This window comes from Sorex fumeus, unplaced genomic scaffold (genome assembly GCF_029834395.1).
Source record: "Sorex fumeus unplaced genomic scaffold, SorFum_2.1 ptg000008l, whole genome shotgun sequence".
Lineage (NCBI taxonomy): Eukaryota > Metazoa > Chordata > Mammalia > Eulipotyphla > Soricidae > Sorex > Sorex fumeus.
In genome coordinates, this window is record NW_026606065.1 from 33,197,499 (window position 1) to 33,220,141 (window position 22,643).

At 48.4% G+C, this 22,643-nt stretch overlaps 1 protein-coding gene across 3 annotated transcripts in view; it reads left to right on the forward strand.

The window, feature by feature from the left end:
- Positions 1-2,656: 2,656 nt before the first annotated feature.
- Positions 2,657-22,643, forward strand: part of DZIP1 (DAZ interacting zinc finger protein 1) — a 69,505-nt gene continuing 49,518 nt past the window's right edge. For 2 of the 3 annotated variants that reach the window (XM_056109752.1, XM_056109754.1), the window contains exons 1-6: positions 4,078-4,270; positions 4,904-5,156; positions 5,312-5,872; positions 15,868-15,952; positions 18,842-18,966; positions 21,432-21,593. In XM_056109752.1, coding sequence (XP_055965727.1) covers positions 5,154-5,156; positions 5,312-5,872; positions 15,868-15,952; positions 18,842-18,966; positions 21,432-21,593 — 936 coding nt within the window. In that variant the 5' untranslated portion in view covers positions 4,078-4,270; positions 4,904-5,153. Of the gene's footprint in view, positions 2,964-3,600; positions 3,699-4,077; positions 4,271-4,903; positions 5,157-5,311; positions 5,873-15,867; positions 15,953-18,841; positions 18,967-21,431; positions 21,594-22,643 lie in introns of those variants that run through there. The other variant, XM_056109753.1, reaches the window with a different exon arrangement.

Genomic DNA, 22,643 nt, shown 5'->3' on the forward strand with positions numbered 1-22,643 from the left:
GAGCACCAGATTTGATCCCTGGCACTAGTGGTCCCTTGGGCATTGCTAGGGATAATCTCAGAGCATAGTTGGAAGTTTCCTCCTCAACATCCCCTACCCCCAAAGAACTAGGGAGCTAGGGAGACAGCTAGGGTAGAGTACTGCCTAGCTTATGCAAGGAGCTAGGTTCCATCTGTCTGGTGTACAGCCCTGGTGGCCTAGCATGTCTGAGTGGGGTAGCGGGGATGCCTTATATCACTCACCTGAGTACCAATAGCCTATGGGCAGGACTTCCTGCTCTCCTGGGAGTGGCCCCTGCATTTAAAACAGGGGAAGAAGATAGGACCTGGTGGATAACTCAGTTGGAAAAATGCCTGTTTTGCAAGAGTTTGACTCCCCGGTGCTGACTCCATATGCTAAGCATAGCCCCACATCATCCCCTGCTGTCCCCCTGCATGACAGTGTGCAATGGACCACCACAGATAGCAAAGATGTATGAGCACCATGGCTGGCATTGCATCCCAGGGAGCACTGTGCAAGCATTACAACCAAAGTTCTGCACTGTCTCCCCTCCCCCACCACAGGTACCTAAACCAAGTGGCTATGTTTCTTGTTTAGTTTCTAGTCTTTTTTTTTTTTTGGTGGGGGAGGGGAGAGGGAGGGAGTGTTAACTATACCCTACAATGCTGAGGGAGGGAGATTATTCCTATTCCAGTACTCAGGGGTCGCTCCTGAGGCCACTCCTGGCTTTCTTTGCATTTGGGGGTCCTGGTGATGGAACCACATTTACTAGAGAGAACAAGGATGGCTACATGCAAGGAAACCCCTCATATATCTTCAGACCTTCAATCAAGTGGGGGTGACCCCTGTCACCACAACTCAGCAAAGGGAAGAAAGTGACCAAAGAACTTACAGCGTCTATGATAGCTGCTGTATCACATCAGTCAAGTATTTCATCTTATTTCTGCCAAGTCTGGACATGGGGGGGGGGGTGAGTAGTGGAGTGATAGTGAGGAATGGAGGATACAAGTAAGTCAGATATTCTATCACCCAATAATGTCTATTAAGCTAGCTTGGCTCACAGAATATTTACTTTGCAAAGCAATGGCTATATCTGCCTTGTAGGTCCCAAAATTTTTACTGAGACTTTTTTTTCTTTACCCAAACTACTTAGACAAAGTTTTTCATTTGTTTTTTTAGGGTCACACCCAACAATGCTCAGGAGTTACTCCTGGTGGTCTCTGGGGACTATATGGGATGGTGGGAATCGAACCCCAGGTTGACTGTATGCAAAGTAAGTGTCCTACACACTGTAGCATCTCTCCAGTCCCTCTGTAGAGAATTTTTATGAGGATCCAGGATTCTCTTTTCAACTGAAAGCACTTTAAAATTAGACAAGTTAAAAAATCCTGCCAAGGCTATTGTAAGTTTTCTGTTTTTGAGCAAAGTAAAGCAATTTCAGTTAGAAGACAGGTCCATGGGCTGAGATGTGTGTTTGTATGCAGGAGGCCCCAGTTCAATCCCTGTTGCCACATGGTTCCCTGAGCATAGGCAGTGGAGGCAGGACCAGTGTGACACCCAATTGGAAGTAGCCCATTAATAAGTTGTGTGTGGTCCCTGAACACTTTCCCCCCATATAAGAAATGAACCACGAAAAGGTAAAGCAATTCAACAGATACATAGGAGTTACAGATTTGAAAACTTGTGCTACAAGGAAAGACACACAGAAACATATCAGTGAAAACTCTGTAGTTTGCAATTCAAACACTGTACTTTAAAAATAACTTAGTTTCTTTCTTTTTTTTTTTCTGCAGTAGAAGTTACTATGGCTTGCAAAAGCGCCAAGAAAGTGTCAAATTTTGAGTCACCCACCTAGTTGTATACACATAACCCTTGGCTCACTCGTTTTTGTAAAAATGCTTAATGTTGCCCCCACTATAGCACCACGCGTCCCAATTCTCGGTCAAAAACAAGTCACATGGGGCTGGAGCGATAGTACAGTGGGCAGGGCGTTTGCCTTGCACACGGGCGACCCGGGTTCAATTCCCAGCATCCCATATGGTCCCCCAGGAGCACCGCCAGGAGTAATTCCTGAGTGCATGAGCCAGAAGTAACCCCTGTGCATCGCCTGGTGTGACCCCCCCAAAAAAAACCAAGTCACATTATTGCAGCCCACGACTCCTGTCCCCCCAACCTTCCCCGCCCACCTCCAGCCAAACTCCCCATGGAAAGAGACCAATTTACATCCTAGACCGGGCGGTTATAACGGACGCACGAACATCACCAACGGGCTCGCTTCTGGAGAGTTTAAGCTCCCAGTCCCCTGGGGCGTGGCTTTCCCCGCGTCCCCTCAAAGGCAGTTCTGCGCTTAAGGAGCCTCTTCGGGGGACCTTGGCATTCTCAGACGCCTCGGATGGAAACGAATCTCTCTGCTTGGGAGCGAATCCCGGGAAAAACCCCCGTCAAGGGAGGAGCTAGCTGATGACCCACCGCAGGCTTGCAGCGAATCCGGTGCCTGTCTTTGAAAAGCCTTCCCCGGGCGAGCATCCCGCGCCAGCAACAGAGAGCACCCCGGGACCACGTGCCCGCGCCCCCGGCCGCGCGATTGGCCGAGCGCGTTGGAGCGCTGCGGTGTAGACGCGCGCGGGCCCGCCCAGCGGCTGCCAGTGGAGCCGGGGACGCGGAGCCGAGCGGCCGCAGGGAGAGCGCGGCGGGGAGGGGGGGCGGGAGGGGGGTGGGGGATCCCCGAGGCCCCGATTCTTCTGGGAGGGCCCCGAGCCGGCGCTGGGCGGCCCGGCCCGCCGCCACTAGTCCAGACCCGCTGCGTCCCGCGCCCGGGAAGGAAGGAGCCCGCGACCGCGCCCCTGCTCGGCCTCCGCGGGCCGCGCCTGCCCCGCTCGGTACCCCTTGGAGCCGGGAGCCCCAGCGTCGCCCCCCACGTCCGCTCGCAGCGCCCGGCCTCGGCCCAGGAGCGCGCAGCCCGGGTGAGCCGAGCCCCGGGGATGCGCTGGCCGCCGCCTGGACCCATCGGCGCAGCCGGGTCCCCTCGCCACTTCCCGGGTTGGCCAGCCCGCTGAGACGCTGCGGACCCCGGAGGCGTGGCCCAGCCGCAGCCCCTACTCCCCATTCGCCTTTTCCCTTTTTTCCCCCTCTTCCCCCCCCCCCCCCCACCGGAGCCCGCGCCCCTCGGCCTTTGTCTCCTGGGGTTCCCGGGCCGGTCCCGCGGTGCGCCCCGGAGACCCGGAGGCGCCGCGGCCGGCTTGGAGGCCCTGCTCGGAGGTGGGGGAGTGGGGGGAGCGGGGGGAACGGGAAAGGGTGCCCCCTTCTTTCCTGTTCCGGCCATCTTGCCATCGAGATTCCACCGAGGGTCTCCGATGGCCAGCCAGCCGGCCTCTCCGGGCCCGGGCAGTGATGGGGAGCGCTGGGCCTCTCGCGCCCTCACCCCGGGCCGCAGTCGGAGGCGCACGGGCGGGCCCCCGAGGTCAGCGTCCGGGGGGCGCGGGAAATCCGAGGAATCCAGGTCCGGAGCTGCCGGTTACTTCTTTCCAAAGCCCCGCATTCGTGTCTGTCATTCTTGACCCACGTGTCCCCTAAGGCCTCTCTCTGCTCCTCCTGCGTTAGGTGCTGGGGATAGACCGGCGAGCAAGAGACCAGACCCTTGTTCCCGCTGATCCCTCAGCCCCCCAGTGGATGGAGCCCGCCGCCCCGAGACCTGCCAGGTGAGTGTCTTGAAAGCCCTTTTTTTAAACAGTCGGCCCGAAAAACGGGGGCTGGTTGCTGACCATGAGTTTGCCAGGTCTGGCAAGTGAACCGAAGTATCAGACTTTGAACTTCTCTTAATTTTACAGAGTTCTCTGCCCTTTGCAGCGAAATAATCGTTGGTATTGTTGTTGTTTTGAAGCCCCGTTACGAATGTGTTTGGATTGTTGGTTTCCATGCAGCCGTTTAAAACATGTGCTTATTTGGATGGTGCTTTAATTGGGGGTTGATTTCTCTTGCCCAGTTTCTGGTGAGGGCTGAACGTCTTTGCTATTACCACTCCACTTCCGGTTGTTACTCGGAACTTTCTTTTCTTCTGCTCCTGTATCTGGCGGTTAGGAAAGAAAAACATTTTTCCCGACGCATGGTCCGAGCAGGGCGTCTCCCGTGGACTGAGGAATGTCTGGCTCTTCCTCAGCTCAATGATCTGTGTGGTGACCCCAAAAAGAAGAGGCCTGAGGTCTACAAGTTGCTTCTGAAACTGCTTTCGCCTTTCGGAAAAAGCAATGCAACTTCCACACAAGTTTGTGAGGTAAATTCAGAGCTCAGGCTCCAAGTTCCTTTCCTAAAACTGCTTTTGCCTTCATTTTTGCATAGTCTCCCCCCCCCCCCCCGCCTCCCCCTTCCCCAATCTGGGACGTAAGAAATTCAGGAAGGTCCGTGATCAAATCTAATTCTGAATTCAAATCCCATGCTTCTAAATATACAATTAATCAAGAGTATTCCCTATGCAATTCAGAGAACTTTGACTAACGTACATGCCTGGGTGATCAACTGCATGGGAGAAACACCCAACGTTTCATTTAAACCAAGCAATACTCATCTGTTTCTTTTGCACCCATCCCACCCTTTATTTCATTTTTCAGCTGAGGTTTTTTTTTGGGGGGGGGGGGGGCTTGTTTTCTAAGTGCTCTGTTACGAGCTGAGGATGAGTAGATAGCTGGAATCCAAAGCAAGGACAGAGGAAAAGGCTAAGGAATGACAGCAGAGACCCAAGGATCCCCAGGGAGGTGACACCCCCGCACCCCTAGATCTTAGAGACGTGGAGGGTTGGGCCTAAAGGCCAAGAAAGAGGTGGTGTTCCGCGGGGAAGGTGCCCTCTGGAGGGTGCAACCCGTTTGCCCCCGCGCCTGAACTTGCCCATAAGCTTCTCTCCGTCCCGCAGGGTCCTGGGCGCATGCTGAGCGCGCGCGGGCTGGCGCGCCCTTTGCTCGGGTCCTGGACCCGGGCCGCTGCCATAGCAACGGCCTGGACGCCCAGCCCTTGAGCCTCGGCGGCCGCCGCCGCCGCCGCAGCCGCCGCCGCCGCCGCCTCCTCCGGGGACCCTTCTGCTCCCTCTAGCGAGGGCTGGGGCGGCGGCGGCCGGGACCGGGAGACCAGACCGCCCTCTCCTCTGCTTGCAGCCGCTTCCAAAGATGGTAAGAGGCGGGAGCGCCCTGCGGATGCGAGGATGCGGGGGTGAGGGGATGCCGGGATGCTGGGATGCCCGGATGCGGGAATGTGGGGGGGGGGTGTGTGGAGGTGCAGGTGGGACCGGGAAGGGGCCGTGCGCCACGCTGTCACCTTTCCGCAGCCCTTCCAGAAGCACGTCTACTACCCACTGGCCAGCGGCCTCGACGGTGCAGACGTCCCCGCGGCCGCGGCGGGCGCCGCCTCGCTGGCCAGTGCCACCGCTTCCAGCGCGGCCGCCGTGGGCCCGCTGCCCTTCTTCCAGTTCCGCCCGCGCCTGGAGACCGTGGACTGGCGGCGGCTGAGCGCCATTGACGTGGACAAGGTGGCGGGCGCCGTGGACGTGCTCACGCTGCAGGAGAACATCATGAACATCACCTTCTGCAAGCTGGAGGACGAGAAGTGCCCGCACTGCCAGTGCGGCGTGGACCCGGTGTTGCTGAAGCTCATCCGCCTGGCGCAGCTCACCATCGAGTACCTGATGCACTCGCAGGACTTCCTGACGGCGCAGCTGCGCCAGCTGGAGGAGCGGTTGCGCCTGAGCCTGGCCGACGGCGAGCAGAGCAAGCAGCTCCTCTCCAAGCAGGCCGGGGACATCAAATCCCTCAAGGAAGAGTGTAAGCGCCGGAAAAAGATGATTTCTACCCAGCAGCTGATGATTGAGGCCAAAACCAGCTATTACCAGGTGGGCAGTGGCGTTTGGATGAAACTTCCTGACCCCTAAGACCCCACTGCTTGGGATATTGAAAAGCCAGTTACCTATTTGGGGGTGAGGGAATAGTGGGATTGGATCACACCCGAGACTGCTCAGGCTCTGTGCTAAGAAATCAGTCCTGGAAGTCTTGGGGGACTTAGGTGGTGCCAGGGATTGAACCCAGATCATCTGGATGCAAGGCAAGCATCCTACATGCAGTATTATCTCTCTTGCCTGATTCCACTTTACCTCTTTTTTTTTTTGCTTCTTTTTGGGTCACACCTGGCTATGCTCAGGGTTACTTCTGGCTCTGCACTCAGGAACTGTTCCTGGTGTGCTCAGGGATGTGGGGGACTGAACCCTGGTCAGCCGAATGCAAGGCAAACACCTTACTCGCTCTACTATTACTCTGGCCCCAGGATTCCTCAATTTTAAAAAAAGTTTGTACAGTAATGAAATTTTCTTCCCGACATTCAGAGGTTACTCCTGACTCCTAAAATGTCAGGAATTACTCCTTGTGGTGCTCGGGGAGCCATATGGAATGCCAGGGATCAAATCTTCATCTGCCATGTGCAAGACAAACTCCCTACCTCATGGATCTTCTCTCTCCGACCCCCAATTAAAATTATTTTTGCTTATTTATATATACCCTTATCTGCAACTATTCTGACTTCCATCTTGAGTCCAAGATAACTTTTAAATTTTGAGTATAGCAGAAATCAACAGGTGTTTGATAGAGGTGGAAGCCAGTCACAGACCGCCAAGATTGGTTTCACACCTTTACATTCTGTTCATTTGGCTAAATGTCTTTAAAATGTCAGTGGACTTAGAAAATTATGGTGCTAGCTTATCGTGATGAGAAAGCGAATTCAGAGAGCAGGGTCAGAAATAGGTGCAATTACTAGAAATAGAGTGAAAAAAAAGTTAACAGTGCTTAGTACTCAAGAGGATCCTTGTGAGAAATGAGCTTACAACAGACGAAGGAATAGTTAGGGTGCAGGGAATCACCCATTGAAACAACTAGAAATCTCCAGCTGCCTGTGTATCTTGTATTTATTTATTTATTTATTGGTTTGGGGACCACACTTGGTTTGCTCAGGGGTTACTGAGCACTTATAAATTAGTCCTGGCAGTTCTGGGGGCGGGGGGGCGGCATAAGGACAATTCTCTGGGAATTGAACCTGAATTGGCTACATACAAGGCTAGTGCCTGTCCACTGTATTATTAGCTCTGGCCCCTGCCTGTGTCTTTTATAAATTCTATTGATGAACTAGTCCAGAGATGGTTCTTTATTAGCATATTTATTGTACAATGAATAGAATGAATTACACTTAAGCATTGTAAGAAGTTGATCATATTCCAGCTTTGCTATTAGTCCAGTGAATCAAAACTTGTAACAGACATTTTTTCATGTTTGTTCTTATTTTTTTGTTTGGTAATTGTAGAAATAGTTGGTAGTAAGTAAAGATTTTCTAATAATTTAAGTGTAGGGGTGTGAACAAGGATAGGAAGGTCCTGGTTGGGTTTTATACGAATGACACCTGTCAACTCTTTGCCACCCAGGAAACTCTGGGTGACAGTATTTATAGGGTTGGGGCCAGAGTACAGTGGGCAGGGTGTTTGCCCTGCATGCGGCTGACCCAAGTTCAATCCCAGACATCCCATATGGTCTTCTGAGCCCACCAGGAATAATTGCAGAGCCAGCAGTAACCTCTGAGCACTGCTGGGTCTGGTCCAAAAAGCAAAAGCAAACAAAATTGCCCGGTGTTGAGCTCAGATGCCACCAAGAACTGGTAGGTGTGACTAGACTACTTTGCTCCACTCTTGACTAAGTGCTTGCTCTTGTCCGCTAGAGTCACCAAGTTGACTGGCTGGTTGGAATCCTGGCTGTAGATTCCACTGTGTAGGTCCTTCACTTCTTTTTTTTTTTTAATTTTTATTAGTGAAACACCATGAGGTACAGTTGTAGACTTACACATTTTTGTGCTTGGGTTTCAGTTATACAATGAACAAATACCCATCCTTCCACCAGTGCCCATTTTCCACCACTTCTAAGCTTCAGTTTCCTCATTTAGAAAATAAGAGCATTAAGAGTATCCACGCCCCCTTTTAAATTTCTGTGCTGGCAATGGAACCAGGGTCTGGGACATTGGAGGCATGTGCTTTAAGGTTCTTTCTGAGGGTTGGCGTGTGGATGCCAGGAGATGATTATGCCTGGGTGTCATGATAAAGACTCAGTGATCAGTATCTGACATGTAGGTGCCAATTGCTGCAGTTCACGGCTGTGAACTGTGGTTGCTGTGAATTTCTGAGTCCTCATACCTCTGTGAGTTACTCACTGACTATGCGGGATGAGAAGACCAAAGGTCCCAGTGCTGAGCCTGTGGCTGGTGCTTCAGGGCCAGGAGTGTAGGTGCTGCTGAGGGCAGCTAAGTAGGTACAGCTGCTGGTGTTCCACTGGGTCCCAAGTTCCTGTGTGCTTGACAATTCTGTGTTCGGAAAGATTCTGTTGAAGTAGTTCTTGAGCTTTCACACTTTTTAGGAATTTGTGTTCCATAGAGATCCCAACTACTGGGGGAAAGCCAGTGCCACATGTGGGCTTAGGATCTTGCTACCAAATTACTAAAAAGGAAAAAAAATCAGGGGATTTGGGGAGCACACCTGGTGGTGCTGGTGGAACCATATTTGGCTCTGGAGATCAAATCAGGATCATCTACATGCAAGGCAAGCACCTTTCATTCCTGTCCTGCCTCTCTCTCTCTCTCTCTCTCTCTCTCTCTGGCACCGCAACATTTTTTTAAGTTAAAGGTTGTTAGTGGATTTTAACAGGTCTTAGGCCTTTTCATTTTCACCTGCTGTGGTTGAGAGACTCCAATTCCTCTTCCTGCTCCAGCACCTCAGGCATATGTTGGAATCTGCAGTGTGTTTCTGTCCTAGCTCTCCCTTTTGTCACTGCTTTCAGTTGGAGATGAGTGGTGGGGAATTGAAGAGCAGTTGGCTGCTAACTGATAGATTAGAGATTACAATACGCAGTTGATGATCAGTGACTTAGTGACTTCACTTTGCTCAAGTTGGGCACTTTCCCCAGTGAAGTGGTTACTGTGGACATGAAGTGAGGTGATGAGGGATCCCACCTGAGCTGCAGCTCTGAGCAGGCACAGTACAAATGGTGGTTTCTTTTAGCCACTCGTCTCTTTGGGAATTTCCCACAACATATTTGGAAAAATAGAGAATCTCCATCCTACTTCCTTTGGCAAAAGAGTCTTATTAATTCCATTATCTTAATTTTTTTTCATTTTTAAAAATATTTTTCATTTAGGAGTGAATGATGGAGGTTGCCTTAAAACAATTACACTTTTTTACATAGCTAGTTATCTATATATAGTTATTTTCTTAAACCACATACATTGAATATAATCTTCACATCTGCTGTCCTTGGGTTTTTTTGTCTTTGGGAAAAACTATCGAGTTCTTTCTTTTTTTTCTTAAATTTTTATTAGTGAAACACCATGAGGTACAGTTGTAGATTTACAAATTTTTGTACTTGGGTTTCAATTGTACAATGATCAAATACCCATCCCTCCACCAGTGCACATTTTCCACCACCACGGGTCCCAGTATCCCTCCCACTCCCCATCCTCGCATCCTGCCCTGCCTCTGTGGCATGGCATTCCTTTTTGTTCTCTCTCTCCTTTTGGGTGTTGTGGTTTGCAAAAGAGGCAATGGGTGACAATCATGTTTAGTCCATAGTCTACTTTCCGCATGCTTCTCCCATCCTGGGAGGATCCTCCCAACATCTTTATTTGGTGTTCCCTTCTTTATCTGAGCTCCCTTTTCCCCTAATATGTGTGGTTGGCCTCCAAGCCATATAGTAAAATTCCTGGTACTAATCTCGGCCATTCTTGGGTGTTAGTCTCCTATTTTGTTACTTTATGTTCTCCAGATGAATGCTATCTTTCTATGTCTATCCCCCTCTTTCTGACTTATTTCGCTTAACATGATACTTTCCATGTAGTACCACTTGTATGTAAATTTCATGACTTCATCTTTTCTAACAGCTACATAATACTCCATTGTGTAGGTATACCAACGTTTTTTTAACCAGTCATCTGTTCTTGGGCACTCAGGTTTTTTCCAGATTCTGGCTATTCTAAAGAGTGCTGCATTGAACAAACAAGTGCAGATGTCACTTTGACTATACTTTTTATACCTCTCTCGGATGTATTCCCAGGAGTGTTATTGCTGGGTCTAAGGGGAGTTTGATTTCTAATTTTTTGAGAATCATCCATACAGTTTTCCAGAAGGGCAGAACCAGTCGGCATTCCCACCAGCAGTGAAGGAGGGTCCCTTTCTCGCCACATCTGCGCCAGCACCGATTGCTTTTGTTCTTTTGGATGTGGGCCAGTCTCTGTGGTGTGAAATGATATCTCATTGTTGTTTTGATCAGCATCTCCCTGATGATTAATAATGTAGAGCATTTTTTCATGTGCCTTTTAGCCATTCGGATTTCTTCTTTGAGAAAGTTTCTGTTCATTTTGTTGCCCCATTTTTTTATGGGGTTGGATGTTTTCTTCTTGTGGAGTTCAACCAGTACTTTGTATATCCTTGATACCAACCCCTTGTTGGATTTGTATTCGGCGAATATCCTTTCCCATTCTGTAGACTGTCTTTGTATTTTGGTCACTGTTTCTTTTGAGGTGCAGAAGCTTCTTGGTTTAAGATGGTCCCATTTGTCTATCTCTGTTTTCACTTGCTTGGCCAGTGGCGTGACATCTTTGAAGAAACCATTAGCTTCAGTATCATGGAGGGTTTTGCCAACTTTGACTTCAATGTACCTTATGGATTCTGGTCTGATGTTGAGGTCTTTAATTCATTTTGATCTTACTTGAGTCTTTTCCATGAGTTGTTAATGGCAACTAATTGTCAGCAACTCATTATGTTGCTTTTTTTTTCTAAAAATGCTTTTTTTTAAAAAAGCTACATCTTCAAAACCGAGTGATACATCATTCATCTGTATATCAAGTTTACTTACATACATGCCTGTTTATGTATAAATGTAAACACAGTTATCCTATGTATACAGCTATTTTAATAGAATGCAAAACATTTGAAGTAAATTTTTCAAAGTATGCTTAAACAATCTTATTGATCTTCCCTATTATTTTACTTCCTGATGCTTAAGGCTTACTCCTGACTCTGTGCTCTGAATCATACCTGGCAATGTTCAGTTGGTGCCAGGGATTTGAACTAAGGTCGGCTTCATGCAAAGCAACGGTTATCTCCCGTACTATCTCTCTTGCCTTGTAAAGTCTTTGAGATCTTTTATTACTGTGGAATTTTGATTGCTGGTTATGTACAGTTTTTTCTACCTTCTTATCCTGAAAGGGAACTTTATACTATAACACCAGAATCTATGTACCATAGAGTGTATTTTTGATTCTCTTGCTACTTCTTGTAAAATACATAGTTTTTTTTGTAAGTTTTGTTTTATTTTTATAAAGTTGTTCATGATGATTTATTACATTCAATATTCCAACACCAGTACCATCACCATTACAACTTCCCACCACCATTATTTTAATTTTCCCAACCACCACATAAGCCTGCCCCAATAGCAGGCCCTAAACAATTTATTTTGTATTGCTCATTATGAATATTTTGCTAAAAATGATCAGAAAAGAGTTCCTTAAAAAAAATAATGTATGAAGATTGTTGTATCTCACCCTGGAACAAGTAAGCCCTTGTATAAGAGGTTACTAACATGTTGTTACAGGTTGAGCCTTGTGTGCTATTATTTTCTTAATCGAGATTGGTTGTCTTCTACTTGATATCCCATCCAAGGTGCTGTATCTCATACTCCTGGTACATCAGTGGTGTAGAGCTTGAGATGTCGCTCCAGAAATTCAAAAATTTCTAATGGGATGATACAGCTGGAGTTAAGATTTAAACTGGATGGTGACTTTGGGGTCTGGAAGTATCTCTGCCACTTGTTGATCTCTTTTGAGATTTATTTATGAGTCTTGGATCCTGGTCGATTAATGAGCTTATATGGTGCCAGGGGCTGTTCATAGGGATGACTACCAGGTTTCTGGAAGAGCAGGTACATGAGGGGAGGTAGCCCATCCCGGACTCCATGAGACTCTGGAGATTTTGGTCACAAAACCCGCATAACTGAATTTTTTAACATTCATTCCTGGATTCATTCATTCTCATCCTGAGCCTGTGGAGTCTGGCTATGAGCATGCACTGCACTGTAGCACTGTCCTCCCATTGTTCCTCAGTTTGCTCAAGCTGGCCCAGTAATGTCTCCACTGTGAGACTTGTTGTTACTGTGTTTGGCATATTGAATACGTCATGGGGAGCTTGCCAGGCTCTGCCGTGCGGGTGAGATACTCTCGGTAGCTTGCCAGGCTCTCCGAGAAGGGCGGAGAAATTGAACCCAGGTCAGCCATTCCGGCCACATGCAAGGCAAACGCCCTCCCTACCTGCTGTGCTATCGCTCCAGCCCAGCTGTGAGCATGATGGCATACAACACACATTCTTAACTGAGTTTCTAAGTACTGTGATGTCTGTTATATGGTGCCTTTTGGCTTGGTAGTGGTGGAGCAGATACTCCAAGCACTCCTAATTGGGAGCTTTTTTTTTTTTTTTTTTTTGCAGCGGTGTAGTAGGTGTTTGCAGCCAGTCCTGGCAGTGCTCATGAATTACTCCTGGCTCTATGCACAGTTGTGACCTCTGGTGGTGCTCAGGGGACTACACGTGGTACCAGAGAGTCTAATTGTAACTAGACTGGGGTGGATGCAGGGCAAGTGCCCTTGTACTATCTTGCTGGCCTCTGATGGGAAACTTTTGCTTTTTCCTTTAAACCTCTGTTGTTTGTAATGTGAGGCTTATGTCCTGAATATTGATGTCCTAATATATAGCTGTGCTAGAAAATTAAATTTGGAGATAATAAATATTAATTCTAAAATTTGGAGATAATAAGTTTTAAGTCAAAAATATTTTTTATGCTTTACCTTGGGGGGCTTGTTTCTGAGTCACACCTGACTGTGCTCAGGACTTCCTCCTGGATCTGTGCTCAGGCATCACTCTTGGTGGTGCTCAGGATCTCATGAGTGGTATCAGGGATAGAACCAGGGTCAGCCGTGTACAAGGCAAGCACCCTACCTGCTATGCTATCCCCCTGGCCCCTTGTTCCATCCTCTTTAATACTATTGCTTTTTTATATGGTCACCTCACTTCCGGTTGCATCCTACCTCCTGGGAACATGAGTTTGGCCTTCATTTTTTTCTTTTTTTTAAATTCTTTTTTTCTTTTTTCTTTACTTATTTTTTTTTTTTTTCTTTTTGGGTCACATCCGGTGATGCACAGGGGTTACTCCTGGCTCATGCACTCAGGAATTACTCCTGGCAGTGCTCTGGGGGACCATATAGGATGCTGGGAATCGAACCCGGCTTGGGTGTGTGCAAGGCAAATGCCCTACCCGCTGTGCTGTCGCTCCAGCCCCAGGTCTTCACTTCTTAAATTTTCTTACTTCAATAATATTATGGAAGAGGAATCATGTCGTATGTACTTTTTGGAATTGGCTTTATCCACGCCGCCTAATTCTACGAAGAGTCATTCAACTATTGCATGTATCAGTGATCCATTTGCTCTCTCTTTTTTTCTAGTTCTTAGGTCTCACATAGTGGTACCTGAGAGCTACTCCTAGCTCTGTGCTCTGGGGTTGATTTTGGCAGTGCGCGGGGGACCATGTGGTGTCAGCATTGAAACCTGGGCCTTTTGCATGTGCCATTGAACTGTCCCCGAACCATTCTTGTACTTTGCTTTTTGGGCCACACCTGGTAATGCTCAAGGGTTACTCCTGGATCTCTACTCAGGAATTACTCCTAGCAGTACTCAGGAGTGGGGTATCGGGGATTGAACCCAAGTAGGTCGTGTGCAACTCCCCTCTGTACAACTGCTCTGGTTCCCTCCTTTTTTTTTTTTGGCTCTTTTGGGTCACACTCAGTGGTGCTCAGGGCTTACTCCTGACTCTGCATTCAGGAATTACTCCTGGCAGTGCTCGGGGGACCATATGGTATGCTGGGGGTCGAACCCAGGGCAAATGCCCTCTTTGCTGTACTATCACTCCAGCCCTCCCCTTGCCTCCCCCTACCCCACCCTGCCTATTCACATTTTAAACTGGCATTCTGTTGTGTGTATGTATCCATTTGATAGTTTAGGCCTTTGGACATGACCTTTAAGCTTGTGACCATTAGAAAGAACACAAAAAACATGCACAAGCAACTTTTTGTAGGAATGTGTTGTTTTGTTTTTTGTTTTGTTGCTAGCTCTGCTTAGCATCCTTTTTGTTTTATTTTGTTATTAGTCTTTTATTTCTTCCCTTCCCACCTTCCTTGTATGGTCATCGTTGTGATGCTCTGTGAGTCTGACAATGGCCCTCGCTCGTTTAGCTGTGGTGCTTGCTGAGGGTCATCCAACAGCCTGCAGGGCCTGCACCCCTGTCCTCAGAGCTCACCCAGATTCTCAGGCCTTTAGTTGCAGTGTGTGCACCCTGGGTCTTGGGCCCTCTTCAGTAATGTGTGGGCTCCTCTGAGTCTTTTTTTTTCTTTTGCATCACACCCGGCGATGCACAGGGGTTACTCCTGGCCTTGCACTCAGGAATTACTCCTGGCAGTGCTTGGGGGATCATATGGGATGCTGGGAATCGAAACCAGGTTGGCCGCGTGCAAGACAAACGCCCTACCCACTGTGCTATCAATCCAGCCCCACCTCCTCTGAGTCTTTCGCCTCACCAGAGAAACTTTACAATCAGTTTGTTGCTATTATCTATGGGGGAATTTGCTGGAACTCAGATGGGGAACACCTGTAGTCTGTAGATCAAATTGGGAAGAGCTGACACCTTGACATTCTTTAGTCTTCCCTGTGCCCGTGTTGTCTGTCTGGGTTTGGAGTCACACCCACAGTGGGCAGGAACTACACCTGCTGGATCTTGGTGTGCCGTATGCTGTCAGGGATCGAACTTGATTTCCTACCTGCAGAGTATGTGTTTTGGCACGCTGCATTATTTCTCCGGTCCTTACCGAGTCTTTTTTTTTCCTCTTCTTTTATTGCTTTTTGGGTCACACCTGGCGATTCACAGGGGTTACTCCTGGCTCATGCACTAGGAATTACTCCTGGCGGTGCTCGGGGGACCATATGGGATGCTGGGAATCAAACCTAGGTTGGCTGCATGCAAGGCAGATGCTCTCCCCCCTGTGATATTGCTTCAGTCCCCTTACTGAATCTTCTTATCCATTTAAAAGGATCTTGATTTTCAGTTTTTACCATAGGCACTGTGATTTTCAGTACCGTTAATGGCTGGATTTCATGCATGAAACTTTTAGTTCTTCATTTTGTTTGTGAGAATGTTCCCCCATGTGGGTCCTGACAATCTATGAACACTGTCTTGTGTGACAAGGAGGCTTGAGCCCTGGGTCAGTGTGGGGAGGACTCAGGCAGAGGCCCCTGAAGTGGTCCCAATGGAGGGTGAGGAAGTGGACATGACAGCAGATTGCCGAGTACAGGCGCCCCAGGCCTTGCTCCTGCGTTCCAGGGACCCTTCTGGAGGGCTCCTTTAATCACTATTCCGTGTTCATTTGGGGAAGAATGCCTTGGTTTTCTGTCTCCTTACTCATTCTTGCCAACATGGTCACTATGAAAGGGGCCCCCAGTTCAACTTTCCAAATTGCAAATGAAGGGGCTGGAGTGACAGTCCAGTGGGTGGGCATTTGCCTTCCATGCAGCTGACCTACATTTGATCCCTGGCATTCCCTATGGTCCTCTGAGCACTGTCAGGAGAGCCAGGAGTCAGCCCTGGGCACCGATAGGTGTGATCCCCAAACCAAAAAACCGAAACCAGAAACCCAACCCCAGTTGCAAATGACATTGAGCACCTGATGCGTGCTCCGGACATCTGGATTTGTTGCTCTGTGTCCTTTCAGTGCCATTTCTGTGACAAGGCCTTTATGAACCAAGCCTTTCTACAGAGCCATATTCAGCGCCGCCACCCTGAAGATCCTCACCTTGGTAAGTGATGAGCTCAAGTGTGAAGAACTCATTTCCTTCTGGTCCCTTGTTTTCTCTTTCCTTCTTTTGGTAAAACATGGGTCTGGTATGTTCCTCAGTCCTTTTGAAAAAAAAAACAACCTTTTTGACTCACTTGCAGTCAATTTTGAGCCCCTCCTCTGGGCCAGGCACTGTACTTGGGGTGGGGATGAAGGCCACAAGTGAACTGAAGAGTTCTGCTCTCTCAGTCCTGGAGAGGGGGACACCTTGAATGAATGAATGACTTTCCAAATGGGCAAGTGCACCAAGGGAAGAATACAGGAGGAGCGGGTGGGGAAGAACTGCCAAGAGTCTGCAAAGACCTTTCTCTCTTTTTTTTTCTTTTTTGCTTTTTGGGTCACACCTGGCAATGCTCAGGGGTTACTCCTGGCTGAGCACAGAGCCAGGAGTAAGCCCCCAGCACAGCTAGGTATGGCCCAATCTACTCCCCGCCACACTGCACCCCACCCCAAATCACAGGAGGTAATAGTTCGTCAAAAAATGAACTCATGAGTATGGGGAATAAAACTAGAAAGAGAATATTGTCGGCAGGGGGAACTGTGGTTGTGAGGGTGATGGGAGAGGGGGACACGAGGGCATGTTGGAAGGACAGACAGAAGGTCCAGGGGTGGAAAGGAAGAGACTGGCTCACATGGGGACCTCAAGAGCCCAGGGCAGGTGGAGAATAGTCAGGAAGAGGCAATGGTGGAGCAGGGAAAGATGGAGGAGATGGTGACAGTGGTCCAGGTGGGGCAGAGTGGCAGTTAGATCAGGTTGGTAGCAGGATGGATGGGAGAAGTAAAGATGGAGAGAACCTGTGTGGAGCCCAGATCCCATGGCGCCAGGATTGCATGGAGAGCGAGAGCAGTTAGGGTTAGGGTTAGGGTTAGGCAGCGTGGAGATTGTCCTGGGCTTTTGTCCTGTTCCAGGCAGTAATTCTTTGTCTAGATGGGGACCCACGGGCGGGAGGCAGCTTGAGGGAGGCAAGAGAATACAGAGATCGAGTTGGCCATGAGGAAACAAATCACACATAAAATTTCCATGCGAGTTGGGGAAGATTCTAGAGGGGTGGCCTGGAATCCAAGCAGAGGCGCAGTTGGGAGTCAGTCCTGAGCAGTCCCGGGCTGGGTGAGATGGCCTAGATGGGAATGAAGCAGAGGGCCAACCCTCAGGCACCCCTGGATACTCAGGATGAGAGCAACTGGAGTGAGGGAGAAATAGAAATGGGGGCAGGGAGGGGGGTAAGCTGGCAGATGTTTTGTTGCAGAAATCCATATTTCAGGGACCAGGCAGAGTGAGCCACAGAATAAGGTGAAGATGGAGAACTGACCTTTGTCCCCAAGAGCGCTTGGTGACCTTGATCGGACAGCACCAGAGTTGGTGGCGAGGAAGAGCTTTGTTGGGATGAGCAGGGTTGGGGGCCAGTCTTGGAGTGTGTATAACGCACCACCGCCAGTGCCATTGAATTTCAGGAACATTTGCCACGAGGGAAAGTGGCCACGTGAGTCTTAGCTGGAGGGAAAAGTGAGAACAAGGCACAATTTTTATATAATTTGACGGGAGAGATGCTGTGATGTGTTTGGTTGCTGATGTGAGTTAGCCTGGTGTAGAGGGAGAAGTTGAAGCAGGAAGAGAGGGGAGGTGTCTGTGGCTTACCAAGCAGCCAAGTTTCCCACGTTTAAGTTATCCAAAGCAAAGGATGCAAGAGGCATCTTTCTCCAGCAGCTGGAAGCATCCTGCAGGGTGGCCTGGCCGTCCTCCCAAACCTACAGCACGATCTTAAACGTTTTCCGTCTCTAGACACGTGTACCTGTAACTCACGCAGTCCTGGCTTTCCCCTCTTCGTTTCCAGCCCTGGCTGTTCCGGTCCAATAGATTAATGGAGGAGGAAATAGCTAAAGATTTCTATAAATGCCACAGACGACACAAAATCCCATTTATAAAGTCACGGGCCGCTGACACGGTTCAGCAGCGTGCTGGCGAAGGTGGCAGAGAGGAACGATTTGAAGCGCGTGGTTCAGTGTGACTGACCTTCTCTCTTCTGTTTCAGCGTCTCACTCTCTCTCTCTCTCTCACACTCGCTTCAAAGAGTGTTTCAGGCTCTGAAACGGGTGTTGTCTCTTCAGGTCATCTCTGAGGTTCTGACTCTCTACTTTGGTTTCCATCCCTTTCATGTCTGCACTCACAGACACATGTATTCCATTCAGTCATGTGCACATCTGCATGTAAGTACGTGGACATACAAGTATTCTTCCCTTCACTTGTCGCTTTCCTTTCAGCTGTCCAATACCTTTTTTTTTTGCACCCAGATCCCCCCCTGTCCCACCTCTCCCTGTGGCCAGGATGTGGTCCATGGCCTGTGGCCCATGTTTGTATTTTGAATGTCGGCCTCTGCTTGTGTCTCGGGACCACTGGGGTTCTTGGACGAGTGAGAATCGGAGAGAGGGTGACCACACACGGTCTGGACGATGTTGGTGGCAGTAGAAGCTGTTGCTCCCCTTTTCCGATGGAGAAGAGGGTGTGCCACTGGGTCCGAGCAGCCAGGATGGCTCTCTGTCACTGTTAGTGCTCCCTGCACGGGCTCTCATGCTGTCCGTAGAATATCCCAGCCTCACTCGGTGGCCGAAAGCACTGGCTGAGGACAGTTGAGAGCCCAGCAAGACCAAGGGCTGCACAGAAATGTTGCTCAGGATCACAAGTGTGCTCTGGTGGCATGAAAACAAACAAATAACGGCCCCCTCCCTCCAAAATTTTATTCCAAATCAGAGCAGATTTCTTGGCCTTTTCCTGAGCCATAGCTTGAGTAGAGGTTCCCTGCGTTATTTTTGTTGTTTGTTTGTTTGTTTTAACGTGATATTTCTGTTGCGACAGGGTATAAGAAAAGGGAGCAGACAGACAGGCTCCAAAACGAGGTGGACATGCTGAAGGAGCAGCTGCAACTGACCAGGACCCAGCTGGAGGCTGCCCAGCACGCGCATGCAGTCAGGTTCTCCAAGGTAGGGTCCTGGCCAAGCTGGCACCGGGGACCAATCCGAGCCATGCCTCCCACGGGTTTGGGAGAATTCACCAGTGAGGCACGCTGGTCCTGAGCTTTTCTTGGTTAGTGGGTTGTTATCGTTATCATTATTATTATTTTTATGCTTTAGAGGGTACCAGATGTTCAGTCACACTCTGTGTTGTTCTGGGCTCACTCCTGCCGCTGTGCTCAGGCGTGGTCTCCTGATGGTTTTCGGGGGAACATGTGGCATGTGGTGCTGTGGAGGATTCAATCTTGAGTGTTTGGGTCAGCCCCATGCAAAGGAAGCTCCTTTGGACTCTTCTTCCAGCCCTGGGAGGTATCTGATCATTTATTTCATCTCCTTGTTTGTTATTGACCTTTTTTTTTTTTTTTTTTTTTTTGCTTTTTGGGTCACAGGGGTTACTCCTGGCTTTGCACTCAGGAATTACTTCTGGCAGTGCTTGGGGGACCATAAGGGATGTTGGGAATCGAACCCGGGTTGGCTGCATGTAAGGCAAATGTCTTACCTGCTGTACTATCGCTCCAGCCCCTAACGTGTTTTTTTTTTAATGTAGGAGTACTGCGGTTTATTCAGCTGTTGATTAAACTGATTGAATTGGGTATGAATTCCCCATTACTTTAAAAAAAATTTTTTAGAATTTTTAAATTGAATATCTGTGAGATAGACCATTACAAAACTGTTCATAATTGAGTTTAAATCATATAATGACCCAGTGCCTGTCCCTCCACCAGTGCACATTTCCCACCAGCATCCCCCCAACACCCCATTCACCCCACCCCCAGCCTGCCTCTATGGGAGGTACTTTGCTTCTTGCTCTCTCTCTCCTTTTCCTTTTGTGTATTCTGGTTTGCAATACAGGTGCTGAGAGGTCAGGGTGTCTGTTCAGGGCATTTTTATTGACCTGTTAGAATTTTCTGTTTCTTCCTGAGTAAGTCTCTACGAATTGGGTGTCTCTATAGGTGTCTATGAATTAATTTCTTCTAGAAAGACCAGTTTGTTGACATACCGCTATTCCTAATAGTTTCTTAAAGTCCTTTGTAATTCAGTTACTGTGTCTCTTCATTTTAAAAAATATTTATTTTAAATTTATGGTTAGTTAAGTAATGGTTTATGTTTGGTGATTTTTTTTTTTGGTCACACCCGGCGATACACAGGAGTTACTCCTGGTTCATGCACTCAGGAATTACTCCTGGTGTGCTCGGGGGACCATATGGGATGCTGGGAATCGAAGCTAGGTTGGCTGCGTGAAAGGCAAATGCCCTACCCACTATGCTATCGCTCTAGCCCCGGTAATGTTTTTAACACCAGCTCATGGAGCTGGAGATAGAGCACAATGGGTAAGGCGTTCGCCTTGCACCTGGCAGATCCAGGTTCAATCCCCGGCATCCTGTATAGACTTTGGAACCCTCTCGGGAGAGATCCCTGAGTGCAGAGCCAGGAGTAAAGGAGTAAGCCCAGAAGAACTGCCAGTGTGGCCCCAACACACACACACACACACACACACACACACACACACACACACACACACACACCAGCTCTCAGTTTTGTTGATCTATTTTCCCATTCAGTTCTATTTTATTTGCTTATTCTTTTTTTTGGTGGTTGTGGGGCATATTTGATGGTTATTGAAAAATTGAAGACCATTACAAACCGAAGAGTTTGAACCCTCTGAACCCTATATCTAAATACATCTGAATTTCTCTTCTTGGAATGTAAGTTGGGGTAGCTCTCTCCAAATTGATAACAAAAAGTGTTCTCATTTTTCTTTAAAAATATAGTTTATATTTTCTTTTTCCCCTTTTTTGGTGGGGGTGGGGTGGGGGGAGATGGTCATACCCAGCTGTGCACTGAACTACTCCTGGCTCTGTCTTCTGGGATCAATTTTGGTCATACTTGGGGGGCAATATATGGAGACAACCCCATTCCTCTGTGTGTAAGGCAGTCTCTTACCCACTATATTATCTTTCCAGCCCTATTTCTGTCCTCTATATCATTTCATGTCTGCTATTTAAGATATGCTGTATAAACTCATGATCTTGAGATACGGGGTTTTTGTTTTAATGGACTGAAGGATAAAGGACACTGCATGTGACCGTTGGTTTGGTGTAAGACCCCGCTATTAAATAGTGTATTATTAAAAAATATACTTGACCTGGGCAGTACTGACTGACATTGGAAGTGATGTGTCTGCTGCTTTTAAAACCTGGGTTATTTTTTTCTCTTTGGGTCACACCCGGTGATGCTCAGGGGTTACTCCTGGCTTTGCACTCAGGAATTACTCCTGGCAGTGCTTGGGGGATCATATGAGATGCTGGGAATCGAACCCAGGTCAGCCGCGTGCAAGGCAAATGCCCTACCCGCTGTGCTATCATTCCAGCCCCTAAAATCTGTTTATTTGCTTCCTATCAGAACAGTCAAGCCATTTACTCATATGATTTCAGGAATATGAATTGCAAAAAGCAAAAGATCAGGAATTTTTGAAGCTATTTGATCAATGGAAAGAAGAAGAAAAGGAGAAACTAGTGGATGAAATGGAAAAAGTCAAGGAAATGTTTATGAAGGAGTTTAAAGAATTAACTTCCAAGAATTCAGCATTAGAATTTGTAAGTATCGCCTTTTTTGTAGCATCTTCAGCGGTTTTTCATAACAAACAATGCAAAATACATTATTTCGGTTCTGATTTGGGACAGAGATTGGGGTTTGGGGTGGAAACATCCGAAATATGGTGGTGAGAAGGTGTAATGGTGGGGGAATTGGTGTTTGAATATTAAATGCAATCAAAATGTAAGTATTGTGAACTACCTTATAAAATAAAACAAATAGAATATGTAAGTATTGATGGAGCCGTTCTCCTGTCCACAGGTAGTATTGCTGCCTTCAGAGGCGTTAGAAGGGCATTATTCAGGCCAGAAAGTAGCTTCCTGTCTCATGCACCAACCCCCACACCCCTCCTCGCCCAGTCTTAGGGGAGCTGGAGGCACAAGCCAAGTCTCAAAAGACATTCCCTTGCAAGTGGGAACCCTAGCCCCTAGTCCCAGTGCAGAGCACTTGGCTAGAAGTGGAAGAAGTTCCGATTTTCTTACTTTGTTAGTTAGGTCATCTTCTTCCATCAAACCCTCCCTGACTTTGGGAACTCTCCAAGTTCCTAAGGAAGTTTCCAGAAAGACGGACACAGAGTCCCCAGTGTGGGAGGAGAGGGAAGCCCACCCAGAAGGACAGGCTCCTCAGGCAGGTCCTTATCACACCCCAGGAAAGGAGAGCAGGGGGTCTACTGCCAGCAGCGTGTGGCTCACTGAGCCCTCCTCTCTTGAGGCGGGGGGCACACTTGGTCCACAGCGCCCCGGTCATGGGCACGGTTGATGGCCAGAGACTCAGCCAGCTTTATTCTGCGGCTCCTTCCTTCCCTAGAAAGGGGCCAGCCGGCCTGCCCCGGGGAAGGAATGGACCAGCCTGGTTTTGGGAGACAAGGGAGCAGGGAATGGCCAGGGGAGGAGCTTGGGCTCCCTCTAGGGGCCAAAGCATTTCATGACCGGCCGCTGGAAGACGGCAAGGTCCTTCTCTTAAAAACTTCCCAGGATATGAAGATAGGCCTGATGATCTTTTGGTATCTGTATTGCAAACCATAATGCCCTAAAGGGGGGTGGGGTGGGGTA